The sequence below is a fragment of the Echinococcus granulosus genome (assembly GCF_000524195.1).
Source record: "Echinococcus granulosus chromosome Unknown EG_S00057, whole genome shotgun sequence".
NCBI classification, from domain to species: Eukaryota; Metazoa; Platyhelminthes; class Cestoda; order Cyclophyllidea; family Taeniidae; genus Echinococcus; species Echinococcus granulosus.
The window spans coordinates 348,510-368,954 of record NW_020170437.1 but is presented as its reverse complement, the minus strand read 5'-3'; the positions used below and the strand labels follow the sequence as shown (position 1 = coordinate 368,954).

General features: G+C 40.3%; 1 protein-coding gene across 1 annotated transcript; it reads left to right on the top strand. All coding sequences in view use genetic code 11, as the record gives it.

The window, feature by feature from the left end:
* Positions 1 to 2,380: 2,380 nt before the first annotated feature.
* EGR_06476 (Putative homeodomain transcription factor) lies at positions 2,381 to 20,111 on the top strand (the record flags this gene model as incomplete). Its single annotated transcript, XM_024495725.1, has 18 exons — positions 2,381 to 2,419; positions 4,816 to 5,207; positions 5,826 to 6,451; positions 7,343 to 7,376; positions 7,796 to 7,917; positions 9,028 to 9,187; positions 9,224 to 9,293; positions 9,379 to 9,403; positions 9,751 to 10,120; positions 10,388 to 10,481; positions 15,509 to 15,931; positions 16,046 to 16,082; positions 17,329 to 17,408; positions 17,900 to 18,234; positions 18,374 to 18,470; positions 19,000 to 19,218; positions 19,392 to 19,559; positions 19,854 to 20,111. 18 exons carry the CDS (start codon positions 2,381 to 2,383, stop codon positions 20,109 to 20,111), a joined length of 3,549 nt encoding a protein of 1,182 aa, XP_024349886.1.
* Between the last annotated feature and the right edge of the window lie 334 nt (positions 20,112 to 20,445).

Below are 20,445 nucleotides of genomic sequence, written 5' to 3'. Positions count from 1 at the left end.
TTTCTTGTTTCAAGGATTCGAAACCCGGGGGTGGAAGGAAAACACGAAATCTGTAACACTGGTGGCAGAGTTAGCTGAAATCGCTCTCTCAAAATTGGCGTGTATCTTGAGAAGCGGCTAGATCCAACCTCTAGTTTTACTCTTGGTGTAAAGGGAAACAATGGGTCCTAGCCACTCTTCCCTATAATCTGTTCATGGCTGCTGTTAATGGTGGGATGATCCTGGATGCCGATTTTGAAAACTGCTATAATATTTTGGCCCAACTCATCATATCTTAGGAAGAACAGACGGAAGTCAGAGAATCCTCCAACCGTAGTCATAAGCTAGAAGATGACTACGGGAGCATACAAAAACTCTTCAGCCGCTCATTTTAGACATGAATTTCATCCTTACATCATAGTCGTGAAGCACCACAACACATATACTAACTCCGCTAGAGGGTTGGTAAAGTTCGCAGCAAATAAACACAAGGAGATGGCTGCAGCTTCTCGTTAAAATAACCATAATGGCGGATCAAACTCAACATTCTTATGCAAAGACTCTCAGCCTCACTTCTCAAAATCAAGTGAGCCCTCCTTTTCCCTATCTTCCGTGCTTTTAAATGACTCTCAATAACGGTTGCAAGCTCCAGGCAAATGAGAAGGATATAAATCCAATTTTATTTTGACTCAGGTACAGCTAGATCAATGGTAAATCTCAGGTTTTTTCCACCTTTTTGCAAATAGGCTAAGATTGTTGTACCATATAACGGATTACGACCAGCAGTAGGAAAGGAAGAGGTGGTAGAAGAGGAGACATCATTACATGTTACCACAAGGAAGGAAACCCGGATGGTGAAATTCCTCACATGTCCAAAATATGTTTGAATCGCAATTCTTTGAGCCGATTTCCCACCCAACACCATAGCTGTCCCCAATTTTGCGGAAGGCACTTTCTCTACCCACGAGGAAAACGCTAAGTACACGGTAGCCTTTTCGTCATCGAAAGAACGTGTCGATGATATTTGCAATGTTTTATTTGGAGTTGCAGTAATGCCTGTCAACAATCCTGACTGCTGTTACTCGCAGCTTATTCATGTCATCGACAAGGAGTGGGAAGAACTTCGGGAGTTACTGGTTAAGCACAGGAGTATATTCGCATGGCAGGGTGTTTGTCTTGAAAGAACGAGCATCATAAAACATACGAAACACCAGCAAGGTTAGACCGAAGGATACTACCATCTCTGGTAAAAAAGCCAACTCACTGGTTAAATAGATGATCAGAAGTGGGGTCATAAAGCCATCGAAATCAGCCTAGGCCACACTGATTGCTCTAGTAAAGAAGGTGGATGAAAGTCTACGGCTGTGCGTCGACTACAGGAAGCCGAACGAAGAAGAATGCCTTCCTATTACTCTGCATCAAAGAATCTTTAGACTTAAAACAGTGATACTGTCAAGAAGAGATGGCGGGGAAGGAGAGAAGGCTGCTTTCGTCTCACCAAATAGCCTTTTGGAATATGCAGTGCAGCAGCTACTTTTTAATCCCTTATTTAAGCCGCTCTGACTAAACTGTTTCCAAAACAATGCATAGTGCACCTGGATGACTTACTTGTCTTTGGTTGAGATATTCGGGAGCATAATGCCAAAATGAAATTAGTGTTAGACCGCCTACGGGAAGCGGGTCTGACAATAAACCCAAAGAAATGGCAGTTCCTGCGGATCTCGGTCAACTTTGCAAGGCATGCTCTCCCGTTAGATGGGACGGTGGTGAATGAAGACCACAGAAAGCAAGTGAGGACCTACTTAACACCAACCAACCTGACGGAACTTCTTAGTTTCCCGGGTTTGGCAGGGTACTGCTGGCGTTTTGTTAAAGGTTTGCTAAGATTACAGCCTCACTACCTACAATTACGGAACAGCAGGTGGAAAATAGTTACAAGTGGGAAAAAGCTCCCCCAAACCCTGGAAACCTGCAAATTCTTAACATGCTTCTCGAAAAAGTCGGTCAACCCATACACTAGCTTCTCGTTCTATAAGTTTAAGACCGGGACCGTAAAATATATTTTCAAATGTTACTTGTAAAGCTGTAACAGGAGGAAAAATCTGGCACCCAAATTAACTTCTAAATGTGTGAATCTGGCGTGTGTGAATTTTCTTAATGGAGGTACCAGAACTTATGATAACGGGTCCAAATCAGTTAACGATCATAATTTTACTACAGAGCCTTCTCTTAAAGGGACTTAAGCACAGCATCTTTGTATGGTGCAAATTAAAAGAAGTTGTGGTTCCATGTTTAACTGCATCAAGACAAAAATCTAACAAGGTTGGATGGTGCTATTGGGTTCTCGTACGCTTGCCTTCCCATCGGAGTTGATTTGAATGACTATCATACAGGTCTGGCTATGCCATTGGAGGAGTTAATATCCTGGTTTCAATCGGAGGTTTGGCATCCTACTTTCCTAACGTCCAGCTTGTTTACTATGACGCATCGCTGTGGGATAAAAGTATCGAGCAACGTATTCTTCGCGTGAGATGTTTTTCTAATCCACTTTTGTTAAAATTCCTGTTAGAATTCCCCACAAATCCGATTTTTCCCTTGGATTTGTATTATGCGCTGTTAATTACTGCTTTTAACCCTGGCAGACTACGGAGATAATTCAGTTGATGTATTTTTTATTTCAATTTTTCCGTTTACTTTATTGTTCTAATTTGTGCATTTGTTCCCAATTCTCTCTCGTGTGTTTTTTCTGTATATTAGTGAAAAACCTAGTTATGCTAATTAATAGGTAATGTGAACCTGGTATTATTATTGTTGTTTAGTCGGATTTTCAATGTAATGATATGTTTTAATCATAGGAGTTGGGAACGAAATCTAGAAAGGAATGTAGCTTCAGCAAAGACCGTGTTGATTTGGATTTATTAAATGGTAAATGCTGTTTTCGACAAACTCTCTCTTTACATTTGCAGCGCCCTAATATTACTTCTTTCTTAAGGGACGGCATACAAAAGCAAGTCAAAACATGACTGGAGTGCTGAGATTTGGCGTGGTATCAAAACGACGGCTTTTGCCTCTATTTATTGGGATTACTGGTGTCGTCACACTTCTCCCCGCATGGCTGCTTGCATAGTATTTCATTTCATTCTTCAGCTTCTGCAGGTCGTCTGCTTTCTTTTCCTTGATCCCAGGAACACTAAGGTGATTTGCCTCTCCATCATCTCATCTGTCTTAAGTATCAACTTTATTTAAGAAATAGGCGAACTTTTTACTTTAGTTCTGTGTGTTCTGAGCCTGATTCTTTCAATTTAGGATTTTTTTTTCTTAATCAAACAAAGTCCCAGTAATGGAGGATCGGAATAGCAATCGATAAATTTCCACTCGTATTCAATTATTTTCAGTTTATTTGAAGCACGTCATTCAGATGACTTAAGGGTTGCCAAAGTAGCATTTGGATATACTATTCAGGGACTTTATAGAGGCGTTAATATACGCTTCCGATTGTTATTCATAGAGGGTTTGTCAGCTGTATCAAAACCTCACTAGCATGAAATGAGTTTATTTACAGGGTATGATCCTATGCACTTATGTGCATTTTCCAGGTACCTACGCTCGGCAGCCATCTCAACATTCCAACCTTTACTCTTATTTAGAACAAGTAGTACTTTTAACTTAACAAGAGTTGGTAGATTTACCCGACCCAAAGTTAATGGCCGCTTCTCGGTAGATTTCGAGCAATAACTTCACCAACGATTAACCCACAGGACTTGAGAAATACCCACCAATAAGAACTTTCTCACCTTTTGTCGTTACTTTAGGAATTGATTTATTCTCCCTCGTGTTCAATGTAGTTCGGGGATGGCTAAGTCAGTCTTATCTTGTCTACACCGGTGTCGATTTACAACCTTCACTTCGACTATTCTTACTACTACGATTTTTTTATAAATGCGTATTCGAGTATTTCTTACGCGTTTTTTTGTTTGCTCTCTCAAGTAGAAATTTCTTTGTTCCCTTAATCAGAGATTTGCATGAAAAAAGTGCTGCTGGAATGAAACGCCTTTTTCTTGTCCTGATTCCCGCGTAGCATGTGTTGGATCGTTGAATATATTTTGTCGGAAGTGTTCTGTATAAACACGACTCCGGGGTGGTTATTGTCCGGAGACCGAGTAATTTTTTTCAGGAATTAACTTATGATTGACAAAATGGTAACATACACAACATCTTCACGTCATTTTTGCATTAATTGAGACCCGTTTTGCAACTCTACCCATCGTCGTCATTTGTCAGACTTTAAAGTCTCGTAAAGTTCATATTATTTCCTTCAGATTTCACTATTTCTTACCTTTTGAATATTTTATATCACTCTACCTAGGCACTTGCTAATAATATTGTGGATACTGGAAAGTTTTGATTTGATAAAGTCGAATAAAATCCATTGTTGTATTTGTTTCCTTTATATAAGCACACGACGCACCCGTTTGAGCTTGCGTATTTGGACTGCGTTTACACTTTCCTTCACTGTACTTTTTTCACACGGTACTTTCTTATCTGTTTATCACTGTGTTTTATTCTGGACCTCCCTATTCAAGGTCTGCTCTCTGTGTTCGTAAAGTCCCCGTCTGTGCAGTTTAAGCGGTTGATAACCACATATTTAATGTGACAGTGTTTGGTCATTGCCATTATCGTTAAAGGCTTCTTGATATATTTCAGATAGGTAAGCTGTCTTTTAGTATTACTACCCCACAAATATGACACCATAAGTTTTGTATAGTTTGGTCCTGAAGCGAGTATTTTACAATGTACCAAATTATTGGTTATGCATTTCTCCATTTTCGCGTTTAGGTGACTGCTGCTGACGTTTTTATGCCTTTAGCGGTGGGCCTCGGTCTTGGTATTTTGCATGCACAGATAACCGCTTATGATCCTCAGCATCGCACCCGCACTTCCTCTTCGAGGCGCGTTTCAGGATCGGTTTCTTTGCCCGATTCCGTTGCCGTCCCCGAATCTTCATCACCACCACCACCACAATCCACAGTAGCAGTAGAAATAACAACTGTCGCTGCCCAAACGCAATCCAATGTTTCTAATCACGCAGGTGCAACAACACAGTCCTGTCTTTCGTCGGAGACCGCCACATCTAATCATGTGACAAAAGATAAGGCAATTTCCTTATTCTCCTCTGGCCACATTCCAGTTGAAATCAATCATTTGGACGATTCACCCAAAGCCTCACGGTATGCTTGTATAAATATTTATAATTGCAGGATACTTCGCTGTCCTTTTGCTATGTTTTATTGTTTGGTGAGATTGTTCTGTGACATTACATCAGCGAGTTGTCTGTTGCTGTGGGCGGAGACTCTTTTTTTGCATGGTCTAGATTTCTTTTCACACTACCAGCGTATTTTTGCATCCATAATTTTATGTCTGGGCCTATTTTACAAAATAAAAAATAACGGTTTTGTATGAAACGATTTTTCTGCTCAATCTCCTGGTACACAGAAACGCTTGTTTTGACTTGCTTGTCGGGGTTCAAGGCTCACCATTTAATCTGCACGGCCATATCAGTCTAGGCAGTCTTATAGCAAATATGTAATATTCTCAATTCCATTCGTCTTTATGTTGCTGTCATGAAGCTTTACCTCAATTTCGACAAAAATGTGATATCGTGACCATCTAGTTTAATATCCATGTTATAATCTCATTCTTGACATTTAAAGCGCTCTTCTATACATCCTTCTTATGAAGTTATTACGTTACTTCATTCGACGCATTACTTTTGGCCATTAATTTATTTACGAGACTACATTGAATATATCAGGTTCATCGGCCGCAATGCGCTGTGTCCTTTTCAGCCACCAGCCGGCTGTGGCTCGGGGAAATGAGGTGACGCGCCCAGTCAACAGGCAAAAAGCAGAAAAGTCTCACGACTCCCTGACGGAGGGAAGTGAAGGTGGCGATGGGCTACCAGAGGACCTGACTCCCACTGGTTACCGCCGTCGCGCCCTCTCCCTTAAACTGGCTCCGCGCAACCACGGTAAGCTATTCTGCAGTGGTGGTGGCGGTTCGCAAACAGAGGTCCCACACGAACGCAAGTCCTCGTCAGGCGCTGGCAATGATGCCGATGTGGAGAGTGATCAGGAAGCTTACGAGGGCGAGCTGCAGTATTGCCTCCGCAAGCGCAGCGCCTCTCTCAGCCCCGACTTCTGCCTCTCCGTGTCTACTACTCCCGTATTAGTTTCTCCGCTGGAGCAGAAGATTAAGCACTTTAAAGAGGCCAAAATGCGGGGCGTTACTGACCCGGAAGTATTTGCTGGTTATCAGCTCAAGCAGCTGGCGTCCGGATCTGGCCTTGTGGGACAGCAGTCGTCGCCACCCTCAAAGTGGAAGACCCGTCTCTCTAGGGTTTACGGTGCAACGTTTGGAGAAGACGAAGGAGAAGGTGATGAGGAGTCCGGAGCCGAGGAAGCCGAATTTACTGGTTTGTTCAGTTTTTCGACATTGGATCGCCACTTTGATTATTTTTCTGTGGTAGAACGTGGTCTTCTTTTATGGCGCTTTGCGATCCCTTGATGGGTTTTTAACGTCAGTCGCCCAACAGTATTTCACCAAAACATTTATGCTGCTCACCATTTCCAGTTGGAATTCGCTACTTCCGGCCTACAGATGAAAACGCACATTGATACAGCACAATATTAGAAAGATTAAAATATGCTCTAGTGTGGATTATTTTTAAAGCCATTCCTTATACCAACAAAGGCGATAGCTGCATAATTGAGTTCATATGTACCTATTTGCACATCTTTAGTGAGGAAAATACCTAACCTCCGTGACGCTATTTTTTGTCAACACAAGTTGAAAAATTCTAATATTTCCATATTCCTTTATAGTAATTACTCCTTTCTGGGGTCTTTTCATCTGAGGAGAATTGTTTACTTTTCGTTGAAAATTTGCAACCAAGCGGTCCGTCCGATCCGTTGGTGGACATGCGCTCATACTCAAAAAGCTTGAACGTACCTCAGAAGAAAAACCAGGAAACCTGATTATGCAGTTCAATCTAACGTACAAGAACTGTATGATATATGCGTTTTCGAGTGGTGCGTGCATATATAAAACCAATTTTGACTGCTTGTGCAGCCATGCCCAGCTCTGGGGTCCCACAGTTGACATTGGACGGAAGTTATGACTTGTTATTAGGGAAGCGGAAGTGTTCTGTACAAAAGTGCACTTATTTGTGACAACCTTGCGTTGCCATTTGGTCACCTAAGTTTCTCACTATGAGCAATTGTGTATAGAGATTTGAAGGCTGCTTAAAATAGCGTTGTCTACTTGGTGTCTAAAAATTATTTCACTACATTAAATCTCGTTTTAGATGAACATGAGGACGTGGTGGTTCTCAACGAGTTGTAAGTATGTTTGATATTTTAACCTCTCGCATCATGAGACATCAGCAAACAAATTTATGACCTCTCTATTTTTGTTATAATTTATCCAACCATATTTTGCTTGACCAGCATTGGATTCATGTGAAAGCTGCAATGCTAAAAGTACTCTGGAACGAACTGTTGTACTTCGTTTTCAAACAACTGCTCGATTTTTATTGGTGGTTTACCACTTTTTTTTCCGTGTTGTCGCAATGTTTATATGCCGCCGCATTGCAATCATGCTCATGTTTTTTTGTCGTCCACTCCTCGATTGCTTGATTTCCATAGTTTTTTTCTTGCATGTAGCATAATTTAAGAGAACACTGTCCAAATTTGTTGCACCTAATGTTCTATTGTCACGTACCAAAATAAGCTATCTTTCTTACAATTTGATTTTACAGCTTGTTCCACGGCGTTCATACCTACTACAACGATATAGAAGTTTTGAGAGTTTTATTTCCTGCCTGCCTCTACTTTCCCAGATCAATGTACTCATTAAACCCAAGCCTCATTATTCCCTCACGTAAACTAGCCTGGCTGGAATTAATGTGCGTGGGGAGGTGAAATTTGCGTTAGCCTCAGTATATGAGGTATGACTTTGTACTCTGTACATAATTAGGCTTCATGTTTGTTTTGACGAAGATCTCGTTTCCGACCCAGTGAAAATTCTTCCCCTTCCGGCTCCTATTATTGTTCATGTGTATTGCAGATCCAAATTTTTGGAGTTTTAATCAACTATATTAATTTTTTTGTTATGGTGTGTCATTCTTTTGATGCTCGCGTAATTTGCGTTTTATCAGGAACATCCATTTTACTTGAATAACTTCTTCAAAAATGTGCTGTGTATGTTCGTTTAACAAATCGAAGTGTGTGTTGCCATGATATTTAATCTGTCTCTTCCCGATTTATCACAAAATTTTGCTTTATTAGCGCATGGTCATCTAATTCAGGGTGAATATTGGGTCATTCAGGCAATTATTTTCCAGATTATTTATGATAAATTAAGTAGTTTTCTTACTAGAAACATTCTAAATACGGCTTTTAACTCCGCTCATGGCATTCCATAGCCAGCTTGCAGATCGTGGTAAACTTATCGGTCTCAGTTATGTTATGTCGCCTACGGACTCGGATTCGCCAGTTGTGTGGGTAGACGATGCATATTTTTTCCCAAAGAATGGGATTAATAGTTAAATTGACGCACTGCGTATGCCGAAGAGGGAATTTTGGGGAATGAACGTGCACGTGTTGTCATTTTCGTACTACCGGTTTTGGTTTATGTGCACCATGGATCGCACTATCAATGCGTAATTATCTTGCGGAGTGAACAAAGGAACGTTACATTAACAGTTGTAGATAACTTTCAGCGTTTCTCTATTGTGGTTGTTTGTGGGTTTTGTTTGTTGCAGAGAAATTGCTCTCGAGTCTATTATTGAGGATTTACCCATAACTCAGTATTCACCTGAGATCCGTTAATTCAGCGGCTTATTTGGTTGTGATAAACAAACATTTTAACAACTTTCATGTTCATTCTCAGTTGTAAATGCAGAGCATTTATTTGCTCATACCGTCACTTTTCGTTTCTGTGTAGGTGCTGTTGATGAACTAATTAATTGAGGTTTTTGTAATTATTCAGGTTTCATCAGCAAGCTGTTAATCTGTGAATATGTTTATGTCGGCAGATTATTTGAAACACTACTTTTAACTCCCATGTTCCCCACTGTTGGTGGTGAACTCTCACATGATTGTCTTTGCGGATTTTTATTTTACACCTCTTGTGATGTAATCGTGATTATGTGACCTCGTTAATCGTATCAAATTTTATGTGTTAGGAATTCTAATTCGAACGATGACCTTGTTGTTTCCTCTGTGAAATTGCGAAATGGCGATAGGATCGATGTGGTGAGTTGAGAGGAATGTGCTAAGTCCTTTGAATTGCTTCACTTCCTCGTTCTCCTCCATTTTAATGCCTTGTTTTTACTTTCAGATACCTTTGGCTTCGTCAAACGAAGGTAATCCAAGCAGCCGGAATGCGTCGTTAATGTTACTCGTCTTTGACTAGGCTATTTGGCTTATCGTTATTTAGTGCCATAAAGATTGTGATCAGTTGACTTCCAACATCTTTCTTTCAAGTGTATTTTAATGATCGGCAAGAATCCTTAATAAGGAATTGTTGAATACTAGCGTACCGCTACCCATAGGAAAGAAACGACATATTTGCTGTAGTTAACCTGATCCCCATGGTACTTTAAATGTCATTTACTATATCATAGTACTTAGTGACGCAATGCATTCGCAGTACATCTAAAAGTTTCACCATTAGTGCATAATGCTGGTGTCCTGTACACTATAACTGCAGACAGTCCTCTCAAAGAAAATCAAGGAGAGCCCAGGCCGCCAGAGGAAAAGGAGGAGGAGAGGAGGGGTGAAGAAGATGACTTGGAGACGAATGACACGTTCACGAGTCGTCGACGCCAGCGCGCCAAGTTTCTCAAGCTCTTCTTCGAGCGTGCCAGTCATCATCGGCACCAACAGAGGGGGACACAACAGGTTCCGCGTCTCTTAACGGGGTCCATTGGTCTCCCAGAAGAGGCTTACGAGCCGTCCTTCGTTGACGATGTCGTCGCTGCTTCCGAGTCGGGACTTCATCACCATCCCCTCTCACTCACTCCCACAGTTGCGTCCAAAGCATCCGTCTCCAACACCACCGTCGTTGCCACCTGCCGCAGGTTCGTAATCACTCACTTGCCTGCATTGCATTACAAATGAATGGGTAGTTTTAATCATGCAAAATCACCAGTGTTTGTATTGGTCTTCTTAAGGCAATTCTTTACACCAGCACTAGTTGTCTTGACTATTTTTGCTCGTATGATAAAGAAAAAATAGCTGGAAACACTTTCCTATTGCTCGGTTTATCTCCTGTTCTTAGCATACTCATTAAAAGCATTAGCTTCTGCCAGGTGTATCGAATGATCATTTATTCTTATTCCTCCCAGAAACTCCAGCGCAGCTCAGAAACGAGCAGCTGCTCAGGCAGTTCGAACGAAGGTGGTCAACCTTCGAAAGAAGAATCTTTCCATGGATTCAGTGGTATGTAAGGTGCTCTCCTCTTGTGTTTTATGTCATTTCATTAAAATTCCATAATTTTTTTATCTCTACAGGCTCCACAGCACATTTCTATTCACGATCTACAAATTTTGTTTAATCACAAATTTATTGCGTTTTAGTTCCAAAAATCTTTCCTTTCTTTCTCTTTACCCTGAAGTAATGATTTGATCATCCTGAGTTTTGTGTGCGTACGTGAGCTTGGACGTTGGGTCTTGCAGAATCCTCGCACCTAGGTGCTAACGTGTTGTTAACAAAGCTTAGCCAACGTGCCTTGAGTATTAAATGTATATTCAAGCGACGGGCTTGCATTAGCTAAGAGGAGTCAGAAATAAATGACATCTTTGTGAATTCGCATGTCCTCATTTATAACCAAAGGTTACTGAAGTTTTACTCTTAAAGAGATTTGTTTACGAGATTGCTGTCGTAAGTGGCACTTGCAAATTGCAAAATGTCGACAAATTTGCAATGATTAGCAAGTTTAAAATCGGCATAGGATATATAGGGTTTGTTTTACTTTAATAATCAAATAGAAAGGCATGTGTGTTCTTGTTGCCACACCTTTCCCGGACCTCTGGTTATTTAAAGTACTTTCTCAGTTTTTTGAACAATTGAATTTGCTACCAAAATTTGAACAATCCTATATATTGCAGAAATTCTACTTTAGTTATGAAAGCAGCTGTTACAGAACCGTTGTGTATAATTTAGTTCAATGTTGTATACTACAGACTATTCCTGCTAATACCAGTAACTGACGCCGTAAACTGGGATTCTGCCGGGGGGGTCCGTTTTGTTGCACAAAAATTGGCAGTCAATACTGAAATAGAGGTTGGCTTTTAATGTATCCTGTTCTGTCTTTCAGATGGATCCAGTCATTCTTCTATGAATTTATCCGCGTTTCTAACTGCTCTTAATTTTGTCGATACACGTACTGCGCTGCTTCGTCCCCCATATTTCTGCAGGCTTATTTGATATTCTCTTTGCTTGACACCAAGGTCACTTTTTTATTGATGACTGCTCTTGTATGAGTGTATTCAAATCTTTAAGAAATAACTTTATAGTTTTCCACCATATGTGTGTTTTTCCATGCGTTCTATCTCGTGCTTTTGCAAGGGCGCAATTTATTGACGCATTCGGGTATCATTAGCCTAACCTTGATACAACCAATCTGGGTCACCTTGCTCAGTGTTATTGCTGGATGTGTCTAAATTGAAATAAAATTAGAGTGGTTTATGAGATCCGAGGGATTATTGCATTTCCCTCTCTTGACTGGACCATCGGCATTGTGTATTGTTTGTTTGGTCATTGTATTTTATCAGCGGCTTTAATTCTGAGACTTTGGCTTGGTAACCATTCAATACTTGTTCTGCTTCCATCAATATTGACAACAGATGATTTTATTTTGTTGTAATAAGTCTTGTTCCTATAGGGGAAAAAGGTTTTGCAATGGACTGGACTCCATTAACGTGGATAAGTTGTGGCCACTGCGTCTGATTTTAATCGTACAACATTTGCATATGATATTGAATCTGACCTCCTAATTTGAAATCCTTTTTACCATGGTGTTGTCTAAATTAAGGAATCACTAACATTTTAAACAAGAAAATGGTTGGTCTGTTTTGAAGAGGTAATTCGGTTTAGGTTTGTGTTTCGCGCTGCAAAATTTAAATCTGTGATATTTTAAGTACTTTGTACGTTAACTTGATTTTTCAACATTTTTGTTAGAAGTCAAATGGACCTGGACTAAATAAGGTAAGGTTTGTATACTTATATTTCCTGCTGTTTTCCCTACTCGTTTTGTTAATGCGCTACCATTTGGCGACCTGCATTTTGGCCTGCTTAGTATTTCGGTTCCCGCATGGCAGCCTATATCCTACTAATTCCTTGATCGCAATTTTGACCTACCAGTTACTCACGTTGGCTACTCTTTTCTTGTCTTGAATGGAATGGCTACTTATGTGGTTACCTTCTTTCTGCACAGGTTTCCAGTCACATGAGGTAGTGAATCATAGATTTATGCACGTCAATCCATCTTTGAACAAACTTTCAAATCCCATCCTATTCTCCTATTTCCACCGTTGGCATTGTGTCGTGTCAGCATTTTTGATTGTGATGATGTGAAGAATACTCTGTAATTATACAATCCTTGCGTTCAAATACTAAGGGTAGATTTACGGCTTTGCATTTTAAAATCAGTTTTTACGTAATCCGTATGAAAGCCTTTCTTGCTCACTTTTCGATAATTCGAATCTACATATGCTGTAAAGTATTATTTCGTTGTAATGTTTTACCCCTGTTGGTAACTGATAAACATTTGCTTCGAGGCATTTGATAAGCTGTAAATTACCTTATCTGTTGGGTTACTGCTATTTTAGTTCCCTTTTATGAATTTCGTACACCTTCCATGCTCTCGTCAATTTCTACTACTTTAAACTTACAGAGGCCGTTGTACCATGGCTCCTTCGAATTGAATGAATGTAGTAATGTGCACTGAAGAATGCTTAACTTTTCATTTTGAACCCAACTGCGTATTCTCTATCTACCATGGTTTAACCCCCCTTGGAGCATTTCTGTTAAATCACGCCATAACTGCTCATTTAGTCTGAAAAGTTGTCCTACTTTCACTTTTTCGTTTTCTGAAGCGAACGGATTCGGTTATGCCTATATAGTACTCGAATGAGTTAGCCATGTTTGTTGTTCCTCCTTCGTGTAACATTTTGAATCAGGTTTGACGGTTTATTAGTTTACCTCAGTATGAGGTCCTGAGATTCGTGCAGGTCACAATCATTTATACGCTTTTGGTGTTTCGTTCTGGCTCTAAATGAGAAGCTGCTGTTTACGACCTCCTTTCCATTACCTCGTTAAAGGTTAACACTTTCTGCTGTTGTCAGTTTTTAAACGAAGAATTTGCACAAAACTAATATTACAGTTAATTTTAACCAACGCGTGGGGTGTTTTTTCCCCATATAGTTTGCTTCTTTTTGGTATGGAAGAATCGATTGTTCGGTCAATCCTGCCTTCCACATGACCACTTATTTTGTTTTCAGGCTATTGCACTTTCTCCACAGCATAGATATATCCGGTTGCAGTTTTAATTGTTAATCTTAGCTTCCATCGTGACTTTTTCCGACCCATTGGTTGCACTCCGCTGCAACGGTCTCCATTTACTGTATTTGTGTAATGGACATTCAATGCATCATTAGACACTCGCATTTGTACTGATTACCCAATCCAAGTTCTTTATTAAAATGATTTGGAGATCGCCTGCTCCGAATGTTCATTAAAAAATTGCGTTAAAGCGGGCCTACTAATAAAAAATACATCCTAGTTTTGTGCTTAAACTAAGCTGAATATCCTTAAAGTTATTTAGGAATGCTGGATGTTTTTTAATACTCCTTGCTACTTTCCCGGGTCAGCATTGAGGAGTACTGGTCTGATTAACGTTTTTTACTCTTCATTCCTCACTTGTTCTCGTCAAAAATAAGAACACGACACTTTTAAAAGGTTGACATGCTGTTTTTATCATTTGTTGCGTTTCTCCGCACAAAAGCTTGAGTATGGCTTTTATTTGAAGCGGGTACTTTCGGATTGTCAAAGTGTAGTTGCGTACTTCCATCTCCTAATTGTATCTTGTTTTTAACCAGTTATAGCGATTTGTCGTGCCCTTGTCAGAACTTCAGTTATGTTTTGTTTTTTCGACATATTTAGCTAGTTGCATATTTGGGGCCATGTCTTTTCACCTTGAAAGAAAGTGGTGAAAACCTTGCTCCTATAACGGAGTGACATAGTGCCTTCACTTAACTTTTCAAAAAGAGGGAAGTTGGCTGCTTCCAAAACCGAATAGCTTGCAATCAACTCTATCTTTGCTGAATCAACTCACTTACATTGGCGACATCAAAGCTGAGAAACACAATGTAGGAGTTACGAAATCTGTGTACAAGCATAATGCATCATAAGGTGTCATGTATATTTTTTTGCAATTGTGGCGGCTATAAAATCGTGTTTCATTGAAACTCTGCCCTACTACTATTGTTTAAACTGGGGTAGTCCTTTTTGCTTTAAGGGAAATTATGAAGATCTTGTAGGTTCATGTAACCTGTTGATGAAAGGGACCACAGTTTGCTAATTATTTTTGATTCCTAATACTTATTGAAATCCATTTATTATATTTGCTGAAATAGACCGAAACTTATGTAAATTGCGTCGTCCACAGTAAATATCAGGTGTCAGTTACACAAAAAATTGAAAGCCATAAGTAGAGAAGTAAAAGTCTTATTTTACCTTTATGTTTGGTTCATATGGTTAAAAGCCTGTCCAACCTTCGTTGTACACTTATGCTTTTATAATGCCATGTGTGAAATTCATTGCTTTTGATCATTGGCCATAGTTTCGTTTCAAATTTACCATTGTAGTACTGTGTGTAACCATGCATCAAATAAAGGGTTTTTTAATAAGCCCGTTTAACATCACTTCTCACTTGGAGCTCTCATCACCTAAAAACCTATTGTGTCTTTCGATTTTCTTCATAATTTAAATCTCAGCTGGTTCCCAGAAACCTCTTTGTTGTTTTAAAATTCAAGTGACTTCAGAGTTGGGACGTTTCTTCATTGCATGGGTCTTGCATGTCCCACAGGGGAATTGGGCAATTAAGAACTGGTCATCTTATTTTAGTCTCATTAGAGAATATTTGAGTTTGCATATATTTTAACTGTAAATTTAGATGAATAGCATGTTTACAGCACGGTAAATGTGTCCACTTAATTTTGGTATTCAGCTTTTTACCCGATTATGTTCCTCGTACGTATCCAACTCTTGGTATTACCTGCTTGGAAATCCATCTAGCGTAACAAATTTTCCTAGTAGTTACATTAACGTTCTTCTTAAGTTAGTCCTCTCATTCGCATTAAATCCGTCCTATGGTCACGTGACTAGACATTTTTAGCCTTGCGTCATTCCCCTAAATAACTGCATCCTGTGTACATGCGTTTCTATTCCTCTTTTTGCAAACGCAGTCTCACCCAGCCTCGGAGACGGAGTACGAACGGATGAACAGCGACGTGCGAAGCGAATATGACTCCTCTTCGGGCTCAGAGGATGAGCAGTCAGCGCTGCGGGAGGGTGCTCCCCGTCTTTCCACCTCCGCACAATCCCCCCCACCTTTGGACCCAGACACTGCTCATCCCTCTGGCCACCATCAGCACCGCCACCGCCATCTTCGGCAACAGAAACTGCAACAGCTGCATGTGAGAACCAGTGGGCTCGACGATGCTGTTGGTGGTGGTGGCAGCAGCGGCGGCGGTGCCACTAACACTTCTGTCCGTCCCGTTGACGCAAAATTACAAACCAATTCAGCCCAGGACCCAGATGTTGGCGGCGACTCCGGCAATGATGACAACGTGGGCCCTTTTGCGCTCTGGTATCTCCATACTCTTCAGGTATTTTTTTTACCAACATACTACCTTGGAGTAAGTTTCCTCATCCTTTTTTCCTTCTACATTGTTGCACATTGTATGTTTTTTCTTAGCTTTGTCCCTTGTTTCTGTTCCTAGGGATTCTCGGATTCTTCCTGTGTCCCACTGGAAACTGGTGTGTTGATTACCATTCCAAATTCGTTTTAAAAAGCCACTTATATTCACGCTTACATCTTTCATATTTTGATTAATTTTAATTCTCCTAAGTAATGAGCATTTTAGATAGAAATGCTGTTTTGCCCAACCAGCACTATGCAGATAACAGTTTTCATTGAGAGTGGTGTGTTTTTTGCCTACCAATTCCTTTTCCTTTGGAATACATCTCATGCTATTAGTTGATGCTGCTTATTTTAAACTGCTAAATTTTTAAGTAGTTCTTACCCATAGTTTCAACCAAAATAATCGGCACAAATCACGTATCTTTGGCTTAAACTTTTTTTCTTGTACCTTCGATATCCTGAATACTTTGGGATAGATGTTTCATCGAAAACATTTGATAATGGAAATCGTGTTAAAAATTTAGAAATTGTAACTATTTTATTGGAACACAAACTTGATTTTTGAAAAGATGAATTCATGTATGAATGTAATTTTTTGTATTTGGTTATTGTTACTTTCAAAAACAAAGAAAGTACTAGTTTAACTATGATTAGAAAGGTACAGATCAGTTTTCACCTCCAAACGACTTACATAGAGAGTCTTCCACCGTGCTATGAGAACAACCAGTTTCCTCAGAAATTGTGCAAGCTCATAAATAAATAAACATCCAGCAGAACTCTGGATACCTCCGCAGTTGCTATTCACTAGTTAATCGTATCTAATCCAAATCCTCCTCTGAAGCTGATGCTTCTAAGCGTGTTTGCTCCTGAACCCAATTTTACTATTCTTCATTTTTATAATGTATGGTGGTAGGGGCACTCATTTACGACTGCTTATTGAGGCAACTCTCCAAATTAGTGAGAAAGACCATTAATAAAAGCATACTTTTCTGTTTAATTCTCTTATAGATAAGCATGCATTGTTAACATATTGGGTTACGACAAAAAAGTGGTCGGTTTGTGGGGATTTAACCTCTCTTCCTCGTAAAACTAGAGAATTGAAAGTGGTGCCTAGGTTTTCCTGCAGCATGTCTTCTCACTGCAAAGGGTTCAAGGTGCTTTCGTCATTACATGTGAACAAGGATCTAATTTGATTCTTCCCCACCTTAAAGCAAAGCGTACTTCAAATTCGGAAAAATGTCATGCCTACGCGATTTCAATCTAGAAGGATCAATGATCAGATTTAGAATCAGATTGTGGGTCGCTGTGGGAGGTTGAAAAGTTCCTCGCATTTATAAGGTTACTTATATCCTTTTTTTGCAGTCTGCTGTTATGTTTGGGAGGGAAAGAAGGTGAAGAAGCTCAATTTCACTCTTTTGGATATTGGATGGCGAATTATCCAGGTATTTAATGGATCCCATTTTTCTCCCTTTCTCATCATTGTGGTGCTTGGGAGTTACGTTGATAATACTTATTATTTATTTATGCGCCATTGGGACAAAGTGATTTCTCTAACGGATTGTTCGTTTCAATTTAAAATACTCCCATGCTTATCAATCTGTTACATTAATACTGAATAACCACAATTTGTTTATGCTACAAATGCTTTAAATTTTTCCGTTTTAATTCTGAGCTTGGTGACTTTTTATTGCGTTAAACTTCAATTATGTCAGCTATTATCACGAATTTTTATTGCTTTTCATATGCTTCCTTATTAATTCTTATGGTAATGATCGCAATATCTAAGCTTTAGAGTTGGCATTCAATCCATCATTCTTCCGAATTAACTTCAAATTTACTAATAATAACCTCAAAAATTGGAGGGTATACACTACTTGACTAATCCAGTAACATCTTTAAAGCCCCTCACACAGCTAATTTTCTATTTCCACAGGCTGTTGAACGTCAGACGGTGTCCATGTTCTACCCCAAACTATCTTGCATAGTGGCCATTCTACTGGCTGTGTTACCACTGCTTTTTCACGCTTGGTATCAGCAGTCACCGAGCCAGACCTACCCACGCTTTACTCCCTCTTCGGTGGCCGTTGGACCCCTTCCCGTGGCTGAGATGGGCAGAGTTGAGGCGAAAGCTTCCAGAAACCCACTGGACACACCTGGCACTCTAGTCGTATTTCTTTACCAGTGGGTCGCAGATTTCGTAACGCATTTATTCTTTGCGTCCTCCGACGGCCTCGTCGATAAAACCTCCTGGCTTCAAGTTACCAGCTTGTAGGTTTGTTTTTACTTGACCCTCGTGTTTCGTCACTGCTTGTTTACCACACTAATGGTGCATCTCTTTCGAAACTCTATTTACGGATACTACTTTGTTGCACTGCTATCAGAACTCATTCCCCATTTTCTTTTTTAGGGATAATGTCGTTATTGGTCTCGGAATCTGGCTCCGTCTTAACATCTACGTAGTCATATTCTTTCTACTTTCTGTAGCCGAACGATCATTCCAACAGGTGAGCATTCATGCTTGACTGTCGTGTTTTTCTTGTGACTGCAATGCGAACGATTCTTTAAACTCTTCCGCATTTGGTGTGAGCTCCAAATTTTAATCTCGGATTCCGGAGTTTCATGAGTATGCACTCATGCATAGTAATGTGATCTTTATCACAGTTCAGCTTACTAATTCCTTCTAATGCGACACTAAATTTTCAAAATATTGTTTCTTTTTTCTAACCTGGCTCATTTTCTTTTGATTAAATGTTACATGTGCGGCGTGTGGGCTTAAGTGAGAAGGTTGAGTCGTTGCATATGTGACGCAAGGGGTGAATAATGTTGGCGTATTACAACTGTCATGCAACATTCGAGGCAAAAGGCCTAATTTAAAAGTCGACTCGGTTTTAGGATAAGACTTGAGATTAACCCGACTATCATATTAGGGAGAATTGCTTCGAATGAATTAGTTTCGCATTTGTCTTTCGCTGATAGCGCATGTGGAGTGTTGGTTGGATTAATGTGCCGCATACGGTTTTCACTTTGCTTCAGCGACTTCTGTATGCGAAGCACTTCTTTGCTCTAACTTCAAGTCACCGAGCTCGCAGATGCCGCATCCCTCACCTTCGATTGAACAAGGTGGCCCACGTGAAGTGTTGGCTGACACTTCGCTCCTACCTCAAAAAGCGAGGACCACAACGCTCCATCGAGTGCATAATCACTGCTACCTTCTATCTTGCCTTCGCATTCGGCCTCTTCTTTTGCGCTAGGGTGCGCCTCCTCTTGGTTAATACAATGCCTCACTTCCCTTTGAAAGCCACTCACTAAAAATGATCGTACCTCGCTCATGTTCTCATGCACTTTCACACAAGAGCATGGGGGACAGTCACTCTTATGCAAACTGCAGCCGTTATTATCCTTTTTATTTCTTTGTTGCCGTCTAGTTTCTGATCAGTAATCCAAGTCGACGCGGAGGCGTGTTCTCCAGCCTTGCTGTTTGGGACATTCTGGCCTACACAGCAGCGTTAAGCTTCTTTCTTCTTCGTTTTCTTACCTTGGGAACTAAAATCACCAAAAAGTTTCGTAACGTCTCCATCCTCATCACCGAACAGGTGAGCAGTATCACCAGGATTATTACGGCTAAGCAAATTTGCACCTATTCTAATGCAGCTTTTAACGTAGGCTATTCCGACAACCCTCCCGACCTTAACCAGCCTCATTTCTGATTAGGCTTTCCGTGCAATTTTGCCCTACTCGTTATTAAACGCTTAGAATTGCACCAACTTACTTGTATTTGCGCGTCATGAAACCACAGATGAATTTCTTTTTCGTGGCCTACCTTTCTTATACTGTTAATCAAATTTAGTTAGAAGTAACCGTATATCCCGGTTTTGCTGTACCATTAGATGAATCTCAGCCTATGCATGAATCGAAAGCCACATAAGAAGGAGGAACTATCGACAACAAACCAGGTTCTGAAACTGGCCGAAAGCCTACTCAAGGAAGTTGACGGCCCCTACCGCATCTGTGGGTGGGCGGTGAATCCGCTAATCTACAACGTATTCAAACTGGTCCTCCTCTCCTGCTTCTCAGCCTTCATTTCGGAAATTCTTGGGTTCAAACTAAAGCTTTACAAGCTTAAACTAAACCCCGCCAACTGGTAGTCAAATCAATGTCCCCATCCTCCCTCAGTCATTCTGTTATTGCGAGACATTCGCACAAATGCCACAGATATTTCTTTACCAACAATATGCTTTTCTCCAACACAGCTTCCTCAGTTCAAATTATTGAAGATACAAATCTCACCCTAAGGAGTGACATCACCGCTTAGCAAAATCCATATCGAGGACCGAAATTTAAACCGGGTGCTTCTAATTGCTGCGTCATACCGATGCGTTCATGGTCATTCGTTGGTATACCTAGACAACTCTAACGCGATCACACCTATGTGACTGACATCTCAGGGGCAGGGAAAAAGTGAACCGTACCATCGAACGT